General features: G+C 54.5%; 5 protein-coding genes across 5 annotated transcripts; 2 read left to right on the forward strand and 3 right to left on the reverse strand.

The window, feature by feature from the left end:
- Nucleotides 1–1,340: 1,340 nt before the first annotated feature.
- Nucleotides 1,341–2,454, reverse strand: BDZ99DRAFT_512346 (uncharacterized protein; the record flags this gene model as incomplete). Its single annotated transcript, XM_033724623.1, has 3 exons — nucleotides 1,341–1,694; nucleotides 1,755–1,989; nucleotides 2,417–2,454. The coding sequence occupies 3 exons, from the start codon at nucleotides 2,452–2,454 to the stop codon at nucleotides 1,341–1,343; spliced, it is 627 nt and encodes a 208-aa protein (XP_033569938.1).
- Nucleotides 2,455–2,700: 246 nt separating this feature from the next.
- On the forward strand, nucleotides 2,701–3,794 carry BDZ99DRAFT_454266 (uncharacterized protein; the record flags this gene model as incomplete). Its single annotated transcript, XM_033718372.1, has 4 exons — nucleotides 2,701–2,807; nucleotides 2,868–2,990; nucleotides 3,129–3,381; nucleotides 3,550–3,794. 4 exons carry the CDS (start codon nucleotides 2,701–2,703, stop codon nucleotides 3,748–3,750), a joined length of 684 nt encoding a protein of 227 aa, XP_033569939.1. The 3' UTR covers nucleotides 3,751–3,794.
- A 151-nt stretch (nucleotides 3,795–3,945) lies between these two features.
- BDZ99DRAFT_576547 (translation initiation factor SU) lies at nucleotides 3,946–6,451 on the reverse strand (the record flags this gene model as incomplete). Its single annotated transcript, XM_033728591.1, has 9 exons — nucleotides 3,946–4,450; nucleotides 4,525–4,751; nucleotides 4,837–4,911; nucleotides 5,902–5,922; nucleotides 5,973–6,070; nucleotides 6,117–6,128; nucleotides 6,193–6,218; nucleotides 6,269–6,342; nucleotides 6,415–6,451. The coding sequence occupies 9 exons, from the start codon at nucleotides 6,449–6,451 to the stop codon at nucleotides 4,436–4,438; spliced, it is 585 nt and encodes a 194-aa protein (XP_033569940.1). The 3' UTR covers nucleotides 3,946–4,435.
- Nucleotides 6,452–7,248: 797 nt separating this feature from the next.
- Nucleotides 7,249–12,448, forward strand: BDZ99DRAFT_527070 (uncharacterized protein; the record flags this gene model as incomplete). Its single annotated transcript, XM_033726200.1, has 7 exons — nucleotides 7,249–7,801; nucleotides 7,850–8,444; nucleotides 8,496–10,524; nucleotides 10,573–10,870; nucleotides 10,927–11,168; nucleotides 11,218–11,516; nucleotides 11,578–12,448. The coding sequence occupies 7 exons, from the start codon at nucleotides 7,249–7,251 to the stop codon at nucleotides 12,446–12,448; spliced, it is 4,887 nt and encodes a 1,628-aa protein (XP_033569941.1).
- Nucleotides 12,449–12,537: 89 nt separating this feature from the next.
- On the reverse strand, nucleotides 12,538–13,126 carry BDZ99DRAFT_178713 (uncharacterized protein). Its single transcript, XM_033713033.1, has one exon. It carries the CDS (start codon nucleotides 12,925–12,927, stop codon nucleotides 12,628–12,630), a length of 300 nt encoding a protein of 99 aa, XP_033569942.1. The 5' UTR covers nucleotides 12,928–13,126; the 3' UTR covers nucleotides 12,538–12,627.
- Between the last annotated feature and the right edge of the window lie 209 nt (nucleotides 13,127–13,335).

The following is a 13,335-nucleotide window of genomic DNA, read 5'->3' on the forward strand; positions in this document are numbered from 1 at the left end:
CGTTAGGGGGTAATATTCCACCGCTTATTATCTTCCAGGCCGTAATGCACCAAGCTGCTTGGTACAAGGCCGATATTATTCCACACGATTGGTCGATCGGCGTCAGCGAAAATGGTTGGACAATAAATAAGATTGGCCTTGTCTAGATAAAGCAATTCTATTAGTATACAAAGGATCGTACCGTTGGCACGCATCGGCTGCTAGTGTTGGATGGCCACGGCAGCCATATCAACCCTGAATTTGATTAATTTTGTATAGATCACAACATTATTGTTGTATGCATGCCAGCGCATTCATCGCATCTGCTGCAGCCACTTGATGTAGGCTGTTTCTCAGCGCTTAAGCAAGTATATGGACGCCTTGTTGAACAACTTATGGGCCGTGGTGTCAACCACATTGATAAGCGCGAATTCTGGCAGCTGGATGCACCCCCTAGTGCGTAAGAACTAGTGTATTTGATACTGTACTAGAACGCTACTGCTACGCTGCTGCTACGCTCCTGTCACTTCTCCTTGTTTCACCATGTTCCACTCCTACCGTCTTCCAACTATATAGCCACTCGCTGGAACCTCAATACAACTCATGTCTCCCTCACTGATTCTCCCTTCCTACGCCAGCTACCAAATTCTTGCCCCTATACAGGCAGGCCAGGAAAACAGCCCTGCATCAAAGCAATATCCAGGCAGGATTCGCAGCTACTGGCCTTGTGCCATACAACCCCGATCGCGTGCTATCACGGCTGCATGCAGAATATCAGACACCACCACCACCCGAACGTCCACAATCAAGTGCATCCTGGGCACCAGAAACACCCCACAATATCGCTGAGCTACAAAAGCAGACGGCCCTGCTAAGGCGCTATCTCAAACGGCGCACGTATAGCCCACCAAGCCCAACAGACGGCGTAATTAGCTAGCTTTCAAAAGCATGCGAAATGTCAATGTCAACCACCGTGCTGCTTGCTAGCGAAATTGAGAAGCTACGGGCAGAGAACCAACGCCAAAAAAAGAAGAGGGCAAAGAAGCTCAGGTATATGGCTAAGGAATGTGTTCTGTTAGGGGCAGAAGGGGCCGCTCGTGCACAAGATGCCCAAATAAGGGCAGCAGAGGGGGCAGCAACAGCAGCGAGCGAGCCACGGCAACGTGCAAAACCTAAGTGTAGCATGTGCGATTCGACAGAACACAATGCCCGTACGTGCCCTAGGCGGCAGGCAACTAGCTAGCATATAGCTGCATAAAATACAATTGTTCGTTGTTGAGTGATTCACATTATTCGGCGTGATGGCTTGGTGGGGTGGTGCCACTCGCTTGTCGGTGCCACTGGCTTGTAGGATACGTTAGTCAAGTTAAGAGTCTCTTATAGGGTCCCCGATTAACGGCTAGTCCATCTCGCCGTTGATACCACCAAAGGAATTCTGTTAAAGGTCCAATGCAAAACTTGTTTATTTCTCTATGACTAGCATCTGGTGGCAAATCCACTTTCGTGATACCATCGCCCAAGGAATCCTTGAAATACAGACTACCACTGGCAGGAAATCGGATGGCGAAGAGTATCTTTTCAATATCAATAATCTTCTCTATTACATCCATCCTCTCTTGTAACGTCATAGTGTACCAGACATCTTCTAGCTCTTTGCCTGGAACTCTCTCCATGATGGTGTATTTAGACCCTACTTGATTCGATGTCGACGAGCTCTAGTCGAAGACCCTAGGAACTGGAACTCCATGCAGGCGGAGAAATTCCATAGTCGCAACCTCACTAGCGATGCCATATGTGCGAGGGACTATCGATGGGTATGGAAGGCGGATAATGACCTTCACCTCATCTTGGAACGTAGCTTGGAAGACACGATAAGAACCTCCTTCCGCAATTTTGGTGAACTGGGTGATATCGTCGGGGGACTGGCCGGTAGACCTGGCAACGGCTTGGCAGAGCTCATGGATGTTGAAGTAACGGCGTCTTTTAGAGAGGCGCAAACTTTCATTGTAGCTACGGCGACGCGGTGCGATTAGTCTAGCAATGCGGGTTTTCGCTGTATAGAAGCGAGCCCTACAGAATGGATGGTCCGGGTCGCTGATGCTGTCCTCCGGCGCATGTTTTGTCGGAGAAAGTGCCATGTACTGCGTTGTTGAAAGCGCCTGCCGAAGGCCACAAAAGGCGGATAACAGGAAACGACGAGTCGTGCGGGCAAAACGAGTCCTTTGTATTCCAGGCAAACTTGGAAGAGAGAAAGAAAGACGATGGGGACGTTGTTGAAGTCAGAGGATATTGATGTGGAATGCGTCTACTATCACGTGACCAAGATTTCTGAGATCTGAACCCGGCACCAAACTCTCTCACGATTGTTCTCCCACGACCACCACGATGCCGCCTCCATTACCGCGCCGGATAGGGCGCCAATGCCTCTTCTACCGACCTTCCCGTCGTACCTTCGCGACCACACCTGGCCGGCATGCAGGCATTTCGAGGCAGGCTCCCACGCGCGGCATGCGCCCACCGATTCAGAGAGCAGCAAAATCGCCAACGAGGATGCTGAAGGAACAACAGAAGGGGGCCGCGGGGCTACGGGGCCTGCCGAATGATATGGGCCTACTGCCAGGTATGATATCTAGTCTATGCATTGATGTAGAGACAAGCTTAATGGAGACTTGACGCAACGTCTATGAGAACCACGGACTGACGGAACGCGTGCCAGGCACAATGATCAAACCGACCGGCAAGAACCTGCCCAGCATATTTCGAAAACCAAGAGAGCGACTAGACATCGAATGGCAATCGCTCAAACGGAGAACGATGGATAAATTTGGGTATGGCAAGCCCCAATCAACCCTCAAACAAACCACAATTCTAACACCAGACCACACCAGTCTGATAACGTGGAAATTTTTCCTGAAAGGCTGGAAATCCAGACCACGCCCGAAGCTCGAGCGGAGAGCCCTTGTCCCCCTCGCAAAAGACTACCACAGCCAGATCTATACAGCATTTGCCGCGTATGTGCTCTCCCCTCTCCCACGCCGCCGACCCTCGCAGCCAGTTCTATCCACAATATTCAACCCGCGCGGCGCGCAGCCCTATCCACAAACACCAATCTTTTGAAACCCCTCGCTAACACTTACTCGCTCCAATAGCCACGACACCCCCACCATCACCCGCCTCTGCTGCTCCGGCCTCGCGGCCGACTTCCGCGCCCGCATGTCCCACCGCGCCCTCGGCACCCACGTCACGTGGTCCCTCGCCTCCTACACCGCGTCGCCCAAGATCGTCTCCAACCGCGCCTCCCCGCTGCCGGGCCTGCAGCGCTCGGGCGTGCGCCAGGTGGTGGTGCGCCTCGCGTCTAAGCAGATCCTCGCCACCTGGACCGACGAGCAAGCCCGCGCCGCCGTGAGGGCGCGCATCGAGGCGCTCAGAGCCGCGAGCAAGGAGGTCAGCCCCGCGCTGCTGGCGGTGGAGAGGGAGGGCGCGAAGAAGGCCGCGAGCGCCGCGGTGAGTGGGGCGCACAACGCTATCTCGCTGCACAAGGTCCACAGGGCGCTCAGCGAGGGCGTCGAGGTGCCGGCGGATGTGGAGACGGTGGAGAGCGAGGTGACGGAGTACTTGGTGTTGCAGCGGCGGATGCTCGAGGGCGTCGAGGAGGCGTGGATGGTGTGGGGGTTTGCGGAAGAGTCGACGCCCGAGGTCAGGAGGAGGGACGAGAAGATGACGAGGGAGTTGGAGGAATATCAGAGGGCGCAGAGCTCGTTGCAGGCGTAGAGACGTGGGCGTGGGCCTACTTGATGCTCGATTAGAGGTAGATCCCCCCACACGGGAGAAACAAGAGGGAGGTGAGAGGTTCTGGAGCTGTATAGTATTGTAGCATATTGATTGTATCCTAGCATCACGAGCTCTTCGTGGAAGTTCCTCTGTTCCTCCTATTTTGAATGGCTGAGCCATTGTGAAATCGCTTGCGTTGCACAACACGCTTCGGGATGCACCTATTGTACTTGTGAAGAAGATGCATACATTCGTGGACGTTAGTAACTCGCTTGGAACTAGTTCATAAACTGAGTATTGAGCTTAGCACTGGTATGAAGATCCATTCTTCCTAAACTAGGCATATCCTTCGAGAGCAAAAATGACCGACTTGAGAAGACAAGGAGACACTCCGTCCGACGCCGTCTTGATATAGCGGGAGAAGACATCGCTCTGATCCCCCTCGCATCGTCGAGTTCGACTAGAATAAAAGCAAAAACCAAAAACACATGTAGCCGTTGTAGACTTCTAAAGAGAGAAGGGTATCATCCGACGCCCCCCCCATTGTAGCCATGCCGCTTGACCCAGCGTTCATCTCGTCAGATCTATGGAGTATTCGCAGAAAGAAGGTCCTCGGAGAGTCGACGGTCCGCAATATGGGTAGCGGGCGGGGCGGGGCGGGGCGGGGGGCGAGACGTCTGGGGGCCTAGAAACCATGGACCTGCAGCCGAGTCAGCAATATGCACAAATCTACAACAAAAACAGACGGCAACTGAGGGCCAATGACTGACTCACCTTGATGTCCTTGGCATCCAAGCCCAACCCTTCCTTCTTATCGGTCAGGAAATCCTGCACATCCTTGCGCTGGTCGCCCTGCAGCTGGATCACCTCGCCCATCTCGGTGTCGACCACGATGGTGCCATTGCAGGCGAACTTCTTCTTGATGACCTTGAGAATCTTCTTCTGGTCGAACTTCTTGGGCAAGCCTTGGACTGTGGTCAGGGTCTTGCGGCCATTGCGCTCTGCGTTGGAGGTTAGTCACTGGTTGTGGAGGCGAGAGAATGCCGATAAGAGCGGCCGAGGGCGGAGTAGAGGGGCAGGACGTACGCTGGATCCGAATATGGATGTAGTTCTGAGACTGCTTGGTGTCGCCAGTGTCTTCGTCGGCCTCGGCGAACGGGTCTGACAAGGGCGGCGGTTAGCAATCAAGCACGTAAACAGAACAGCAGAAGCGCGAGACTACACCTGCCCCCGCTCTCATAGCACTATGCGTTCCATGCCGGGACGCGGTGAGCGGCGCGTTGGGCAAGGCAGAACAGCGAGGGGAAGGCTGAGCGGGGCGATAACTCACCGAATGTCTTGAGGTTTTCTATTGACATACAAGCTATGTGTGTCAAACGACTCTAGAAAGCTGTGTGGGGTTGTGAAAGAAGGGCGATCGATGTGCCGCTGAGGATAGCTGTGTGTGGTGTGGAGCGGAGTGTTGGTCGTGTTGGGTTGCGGTGGCTTTGAAGTTGCTCGTGATGGGATATCGGGCGGAGTTGCGACTCAGACCCTGCCTGCACGCATCGGGCTTAGCGGATCTTGCCACCCGTGGAGCGAATGGAAGGCGGGCTCCGCTCTCCGCGCGCTTTGGTTCGGCCTGCCGTTGGAATGTGCATGAAAATCAGTCGTGCGGTGTGACCACATGGAAGATCCTATCGAGTGTCACGACGCAGTGCTTTTTCGCCTTCTCGTTTTCTAACGGGTCGGATTGCGGTGAGGGGACGAGACCATCACCCTATATGTTGTCCTGTCTAGACATGTTTGCAGCAAGCACCGGCAACATAAGGGAGTAGAAAGCAGATCTGGAGATAATATAATGCTTTCTGATATCCGCCCATACGACCTTCCCCCTGTGCCCTGGTCGCACTACCCCACGTTAATCCTACAAGAACACGGCCGAAGAGACGTTTTGGATTCTGCTGACTCCCACCACAGCTAGCCGTCAGTGAAGATTCGTACCCGGGAGTCTGACAATACAGAGTTGAATCAAGCAACGGGCACGGCGGAGGGAGCTTCAGTCCCCGATCCGGGCGAGAAGCGATTCTGTGGGGGCGGCATGAACAAGGGCATATATGCCTGCGAGAAGGTGATGAGACACTGTGCCACGGCACTCGGACGTGGACGAACTCACAACCATGAGAGACATGACTGCTCGACGTTAGCAGTGCAGGTGACTCGAGCAGGCAACGGGGACTCACAGGCCATGCCGACGGAAAAGTAGCCTGGCGTCGTCGCCGTCTGGGCCTGCTCAGGAGTTTCGGCCAGCCACGACTGCAGAGAGAACACGACGGCCACCCTGTGCAGTCAGCATTGGGAGTGCGGCGAGAAAGCGCGCGGCCTACCAGCCAATCATCCTGCGCAGGCACACTTGGGTCAGAACTGCATGCTTCACATTTCGTTGCGGTCGACGAGTCTTACTTGTTGCGGGTGAAAATGGCCGCCATCTGAGGCCTTGTTAGCAAGCGGCCTGCGCGCCAGGCGGGGCACTCAGCACTGGAAGCGTGGACGCCATGGTGCTCGTCATGTCGCCATCCGACCTGTCTTTGGCCGGCTCCACGTAGGGGACGACTGGACGGGGTGTCAGCGAGCACGTGACGTGGCACAAGGGAAGCCAGAGGGCGAGGCTGCGTCGCGACGTACTCAAATCGGCGCGCGTCATGTCCTTCTTCGCCGCCATTGCTGCGGCAGGGGCGGGCGGTGGATGGGGTCGGCAGCGCCAACGCGGAGGAGAAGATGGCTGGGGCTGGCGGTGCGATGGGGAGTTGTCGTTGTCGTTGTCGCTGTCGGTGGATGTGGATGTGGATGTGGATGTGGTGCGGTCCGAGAAGGAGGTTAGCAGAGGTGAGCATGGGTCGATGGCGACAGTACCCGCGAGCCCGCCAGGCTGCCCGGGCCGGCACCGTGCAGCCGCTTTGCCCAAGAGCCGTGATGCCTGATGCCTGGGATGGCGCCCTGGAGCCCCCCACAGCACCAGGAGACGTGCAGAGCGTGCAGAGGAGGCAGTGCGCCGGTGCTCGCGGGCCGGCAACGCGCGCCCATTGCGCCTCGCGGTGCCTGGCAGCAAGGCAATCGGGAACTGAGCGAGGCGCTTTATCGTGCCTGGTGGCAGTTATAGAAGCTAGAAGCACTGCACCACAGCACTGCACGCTGCGGCTGGCCCAGACCCCAGCGTCCCAGCATCCCAGCTCTCCCGGAGCCCACTCGCAGCGGCCCACTCCCTGTCCTGCCCGAACAACCCATCGTGTCGTAAGATATCGCAGCCACCACGGTTCTGTGCCCTCTCCTCCAGACTCCGCTGGCAGAGCCCTTCCACCGCCGCCTCCCCCGATGCGCCCTCCCTCCTGTCCTCTGCCTCAACCCTCTGCCCTCTGCCCTCCGCCCTCTCCCTCTGCCCTCTGCCGCAAAATCCCCGACCACTACCGCCGCTCCCGCCGAGTCCTCCCTCCCGCTGGCCATGTATGCGCTTGAGGTGCGATGACTTCTCGTCCTGCCCCGGGCATCCAGTCTCTCCAGCGCACAGGGAGCGGGCCGCCGCCCCCTCGGCCTCAGGTCCGACGACACCCCTCAGCGCACGCCGGCGCCGCGAACAATGGGCGCGCCCAGGACGTGATCGACCTCACCCTCGATGGCGAGGCGCGATTTGCCGACGACGCCTTGCTGAAGACGCCGGGGTTGGCTTCCCAGGCGGCTGCAAAGCCCCCGCTGGGCGCTCTAGAAACCATACAACCCGTCCAAGATGCACCCAGCAGACCGCCGCCGCGAGGGAAACCACAGCTGGCCTTCAGTCCCAGGTTGAGCGACGGGGGAGAGGCCTGGGGATTCCCCCCGCAAGCCCGTCATGGCACGGCAGCACTGTCTGGAGTCGCAAACATGCCAATGCCCCCAAGGCCGGGCTCCTCTGTCCTGGACGATCTATCACTGCCGCATCGACGAATCCTCCCCGGCGGAAGCGGAGTCAAACATGACAGGAACGCAAAGTTTGCGGGATTCGACGCGCCCGCAGCCTCGGTGCTGTTCCCCAACGGAAGTATGGAAATCCCCCCGTTGCGCCCTCTCCGAGCTAACATTTCTGCAGGAACTGCCGACTTCTATCCGTGGACCTCGAACAGCACCGAGAACATTCTGACTGATGCCCTGGTGAAGGGTGGGGTGAACAACAGATCGGGCATGATGAGCGAGACAACCACAGCCAGACCGTCCCTGTGGTCCAGCCTGAAAAACAAGTCCGGCCTCCAAACGCTGTCGACACTCTTAGTTGCCGCACTCGAGAAGCGACAGCAATGCGGGCGCGTCACAGCTCCATCCACTTTCAAACCCCCGCCGAGAGTCACCCTGACTGATAGCAAACGGGAGACGTGGTTGCGTGACCTCGCGAACCCAGCAATCGCACTACGTCGACTCAGCCGGACCATCCCCCACGGAATCCGCGGCAAACTACTTCTTGAACAGTGCTTGAGCAAGAACATTCCCATTGCTAGGGCTGTCTGGCTTGCGAAATGCATTGGCTCCAATGAACTGCGTGCTTTCAAGCGGAAAGGCGCTTCAGGAACAGTTGGTATGGGCGCCGAATTGAAGTGGAACCGGGAATGGACCATCTGTGTGGAACAGTTTGTAGAGAACACCATTTCCTCCTGTGCACAGCCGGACTGGAAGGCGAGGATGGACTATGCGTAAGCGCATAATCACCACTTCATGCTGATGATGATCACTAACATCTTCAGGACTCGCCTTGCTTCACATCTTTACTGCGATCGTCTGCTTGACCAGGACCACTATTTGGATTGGCTTCTGAGCTCCCTCGATGGGAGCACCCAAGAGCGCCTGCCTGTCTGGCTTCTCATGGCCCAAATTTACTGGCAGGATCTCATTGCATTCCGACGGCGGGGTCGGCGACTTGCGGAAGCGCTATTAGGGCATGCCCATATTCTCCGCGCGGACCCCAATAATGACACGATTAGAACTATATCTGGTCATCTTGAAAAGCTAATAGCAACCCTGCTAATGAATAAGCCTTGTTGCATGCTTCTTCCCAAAATATGGGGCACCCGGAAAGAAGTGATCAACGACATTGCCCTTAGGTATCCGGATTCATCGCTGGATAGAATTTCACGAGACCTCGACAGTCGAAATAAACGGCTTTCTGGCACCCCTCACGATTCTCATGCTCATTCCACATCTCCGATAACGGATATTGTAAAGCTACTAGACTCCTCCGAACGAGACGTGGATCTCAGCATCGACCATATATCAGCTGCCTGTTTGGAGAAGATCCTGGATCCTCAACAGCTCGTCGCAACTGTCTTACGCTGGGCCTCTTCCGTGTACCGTGAAGGAGCACACCGGATGTATCTTGCAACACGACTGATACGAAAATGGAACGCGTTGGGGATCGACACTGATGCCACTGTACATTCTTTCCTATTCTCACTCAACGCCAACCAACCTTTCGAAACGAGAAATGTGTTCCGTATTGTTGCCGAACTTGTCCGTTCGAAGCATTTCTCGGTTGGGCGGTACCTTCAGTGGCTAATCGCAACCGGCTCCACGAATAGACATGAAGCTTCACCTGATGACTGGCCTAGCCATCTTCGCCTCATCACGGAGCTACCGTTGGAGACTCTCTCGGATCACGTCCTCAACCTAAGGAATACCCTTTTGCAGGGTATCGGATTTGCTGTCGAAAACGAAGAACATGACTTGAATACCGCTGAGGATTATGTTGCACAGCAGATCCCGAGTCTTTTCGAGTCCTGGCCTGCACCAGTATCGCAAGAGGACTTAGACGTGTCTGGGCTCAATCTCTCTATTAGGCTGAGTCTATGCTGCTTACTGCGACAGCAGGTGGCTTCTAGGGTGGGATCCACGACTTCAGCGTCTTTGAAAACTGCTCCGCATGACGGATCAGTCTCGGTCTCGACTCTCACACCCTCCGAATTCTACTCGATACGGGAGATCGTAGAAATGCTAGGCGACTACTCAATTCTAGCCGATATCCTCGGAATGGCGTTGAGTTCATGCGATTACTCGATACTTGCCGCTGTTTCCGACACCCTCCACTACCACTACCAGATCTTTGTGGCCATTGGAGCCTTCAAACCACTTTTCCAGCGCCTTGCCTCAAGATACGCTTCAATTCGATCGGAACGGCCGCCTGAGCGTGAGCTCTTTGTTTCTCTGGCTGATCTTGCCCGGACGGCCAAGGCTGATTCTCAGCTAATGCAACTCTTACGTTACGATCTAGCTAGATGCGAACAGAAGAACTCCCTTGCGGCTTGTTCGCCCGCATCAGACAATATGATGGACATCCTTCAAACTACGAAAATGGACACCGACGAGGAGATCAATCATATCCTCTCAAGCGGAACGAGCATGGACGAGCAGATAATGGCTCGCGTATTCAAGAAAATAACTGCTCAATTGGATGAAAATGTCAAGAAAGACGTCACTCGGTCGAACGTATTTGTTGTCTGGTTCTACCGCTTGAGGAGTTTTGACGAAAAACCGTTCGAACGACTTATGAATGAACATCTGATGAACCTATTAATGAACCACCAAGGAAAGGTACTTTTTGCGACTCTTCCCACTTTGATAGGTGCTGGCTGCCTCACATTAGCCAGCTTTGCGGAAGTTTCGAAAACGTACATTTCGAGCGTAAGCGACACAGGGGGAAACAGTGCTGCGAAAACGTCGCTGGTCGCATTGAACGCAGTTTTGCCCAACGGAGAATTGAATTGGTTCTGTCAAATACCGGTAAGTGTATCTTGGAACGCTTCCCGATTATCATTAACGCCCGGCCAGGACGCCTACCGATACCGATTGGAACAACAGAGATTCTGCGCAGAGCACGCAACAGAATTTCTAGAACAACTCCGCCGAGTAGTCGAGCTATGCTCTGCTCAAGGTTCTGCAGACCTTAAGGTGCACTTGACTTCACTTCTATCGAGTGAGCGTTTGCTAGGTGTATTAAGACAAATGGCAGTGCATGAGTTCCAGGCAATCGCAAAAGCCTTCAAGCTTGGGCCCATGTCAGGTCCCGCAAATGCCGTCTCGGCTATGAAGACGTTGAACGCAATCTTGGATCCGGAGGATACCCTAGGTATGTCAAGATCGGTATTTCGCACTTGGTCCATTGCTAAGTTTCCCCGACTGTAGGTCTCGCCCAGAAAAGCCTCGAAGACCAGGTTTCTACGATTGTTGAGATCGCGGATGATTTCTCACTTCCCTTCTGCCAACTGCAGCTTTGGCAGATATTCGATATGAACACGCCGTCCGCAGAACCCTCCGACGACACTGTGTCGGCGGCACTTTTAGATGCTATTAAGGTGGCCATTGATAATGATCGGTCAAACTGGCCTGATCTCATTGGTGGTCTTGATGGGAGTCTAATACGCGAGGTATTTTGAGTCTCCCAAAATTGAAACTTTCAATCTAAGACATGAACAGATTCGTGAGCATGCCGAACGCGCAATTCTGGCCACGATTGAAAATCCAGGAAAAATCGGCAACTCGCCGCCTTCCAACGACGTTGATGACACCTATATCAGAAGATACCTGACAGTTGTCGACTTCACAGCGACTAGTATTGTCACCGAAGGGCAGCCTAACATGATCATCATCCTGGTAGAGAAGCTCAAATCAATCGTGGAGCTGCTCAATCCCGCAACTGGAAAATCTCTAGATGCAGACAGCATGAGCATGGATACTCCGTCACCTGTCCTTTCGACTGCCGATATATGCTCCTGGTATGTCGCTTACTTACTATTCCTTCCTACCAATTGTTCTGCCGGGTGCTAACTCTTGCAGGATTCATGCTGTCTTGCACCTAGCTGTACTTCACAAAAACTCTTTCCAGAGCGGCAAGTCAAGCAATCAGACGCAGGCCACATTTTTGTGGCTACTCCGGACACTATTTGGCCATCCTCACCTGCAGCATCACCCTTCTACCACTGAATATCTATTCGACGTAGGCGTCTACTTCTCCGACGACCTGGCAGACGATGTTCGAGCCGTTCTCGCAAAGGCAGATCTAGCCAAACCCTCCCAAGACCCAAGGTCGTCTTTCGTCTTTGGCTCTTCCCCTCCCCCGGATTGTTGGCTGGGTCTCATCACTCCATCTGCAGGTTCTGCAACTGCAACCACAAGTACATCGCAGCCACCACAACAGTCTCAGTCGCCAGGTCCAGTGCCAATGCACCGCTCCCTCAGCCAGCAAGGTCTCCAGAAAACAGCCTCACCGCTTCAACAAAACAAAGGCGTGCCCTCACTACAGCGGTTCGCCACACAGCACCCGCAATCTCCGCAGCAATTCCAAATCCAACAATTTCAACAATTGGCCCAACAGCGCTCAGCCAGCGCTTCACCCATGGGCAACCAGTCCCAGAACTCTCTCCAGAACCAGCCGCAGACCATGTTCATGGGCTATGGGACCACGCCTAACCTTACCGGGACCGTCCCAGGGAATTTCTGGAACCAAGCGAACTTACAGCAGGCTGGCAGGAGTACGCCGCAGCCTACAGCCCAGACCTCATCGCAGCAGCAGCAGCAGGATAAAACAGACGTCAGACCGATGCCGTTCTTGCTTCGCCGGTGGGAGATACTGCCCGAATCCGCGAACGTCGCCGGTTGGAACGACACAGCCCTCTCGCTCGGGCTGTTCGAGGCTAGGAAAGTCTAATCTTAAGAACCTTTTCCTCATCCTCCGCAGAGTGGGTTGGCTTCAAAATACCACCGAATCCAACCTCTCTCATCATCCCCTTTGTGTATTCTTTCTTTTGTTTTGCCTGCGTTCCAGCGTCTTTTCTTTTACCGCATCTTAACCAATCTAGAGACGACGCTGGGAGATATATATTTGTTTTATTTATCATGGATGCGGGCATAGGCCGGGGGACCTGGACGGGTTATTTGTATGCTGGATGCTTTGAGCTTATTTGAAGGCGTTGAACTTTTTTTCGGATTATGGGGATGAGAAGGGAGAGCGGAGGGGAAGGGTGCAGGGAGTGGGCTGGGGAAGGTGTATAAGTAGCTGGAAGCGGAGAGGGATGGAATGGGGAAGAGGACGGGATGTGGAGGTGACCATAAAGGGGGGGGGTAAGGTGCGGTGAAGATGAATAGATGGCGTGCATGCCCACGATGTGTCTCCAGGTTGCTTGACATGATGATGTACTTGCCGTGTTTGTGGCTATCGACTTTACCGCACTGTCTTCCCTATCGTCTTAAGACGTAAGATGACCATCTCGTTCATCTCGAGACTTGAAGCTTCCGGTCACATACCCACGTGTATCTCCAATTCACCCTCTAGTCTTACGTCTGTGCATCCCTGAGCGCTTATCCAGCCTATTACACACACTCTTGGAGCTGCTTGAAAGCCGGGGGGGGGGGGGGATATGCCTCGAATCGCGATGCCCGTCCAGCCAGCGCAATATCTATCGAATTTATATTCATCACCCTCCAACTATATATCCATCGCATCCATCGCGTCCCATCACTACCCTAACCCATCGAATATCCCACATCACCCTTCTATACGAAGTACCTTGATATTCTTTGGTGACGATGCCGCGT

The sequence above is a fragment of the Mytilinidion resinicola genome, assembly GCF_010093595.1.
Source record: "Mytilinidion resinicola strain CBS 304.34 unplaced genomic scaffold BDZ99scaffold_29, whole genome shotgun sequence".
Taxonomy (NCBI): Eukaryota; Fungi; Ascomycota; class Dothideomycetes; order Mytilinidiales; family Mytilinidiaceae; genus Mytilinidion; species Mytilinidion resinicola.

Bases quoted from the DNA above. Each gene is read 5' to 3' on its own strand.
- BDZ99DRAFT_178713 (XM_033713033.1), bottom strand. From the start codon at position 12,927: ATGTCAAGCAACCTGGAGACACATCGTGGGCATGCACGCCATCTATTC.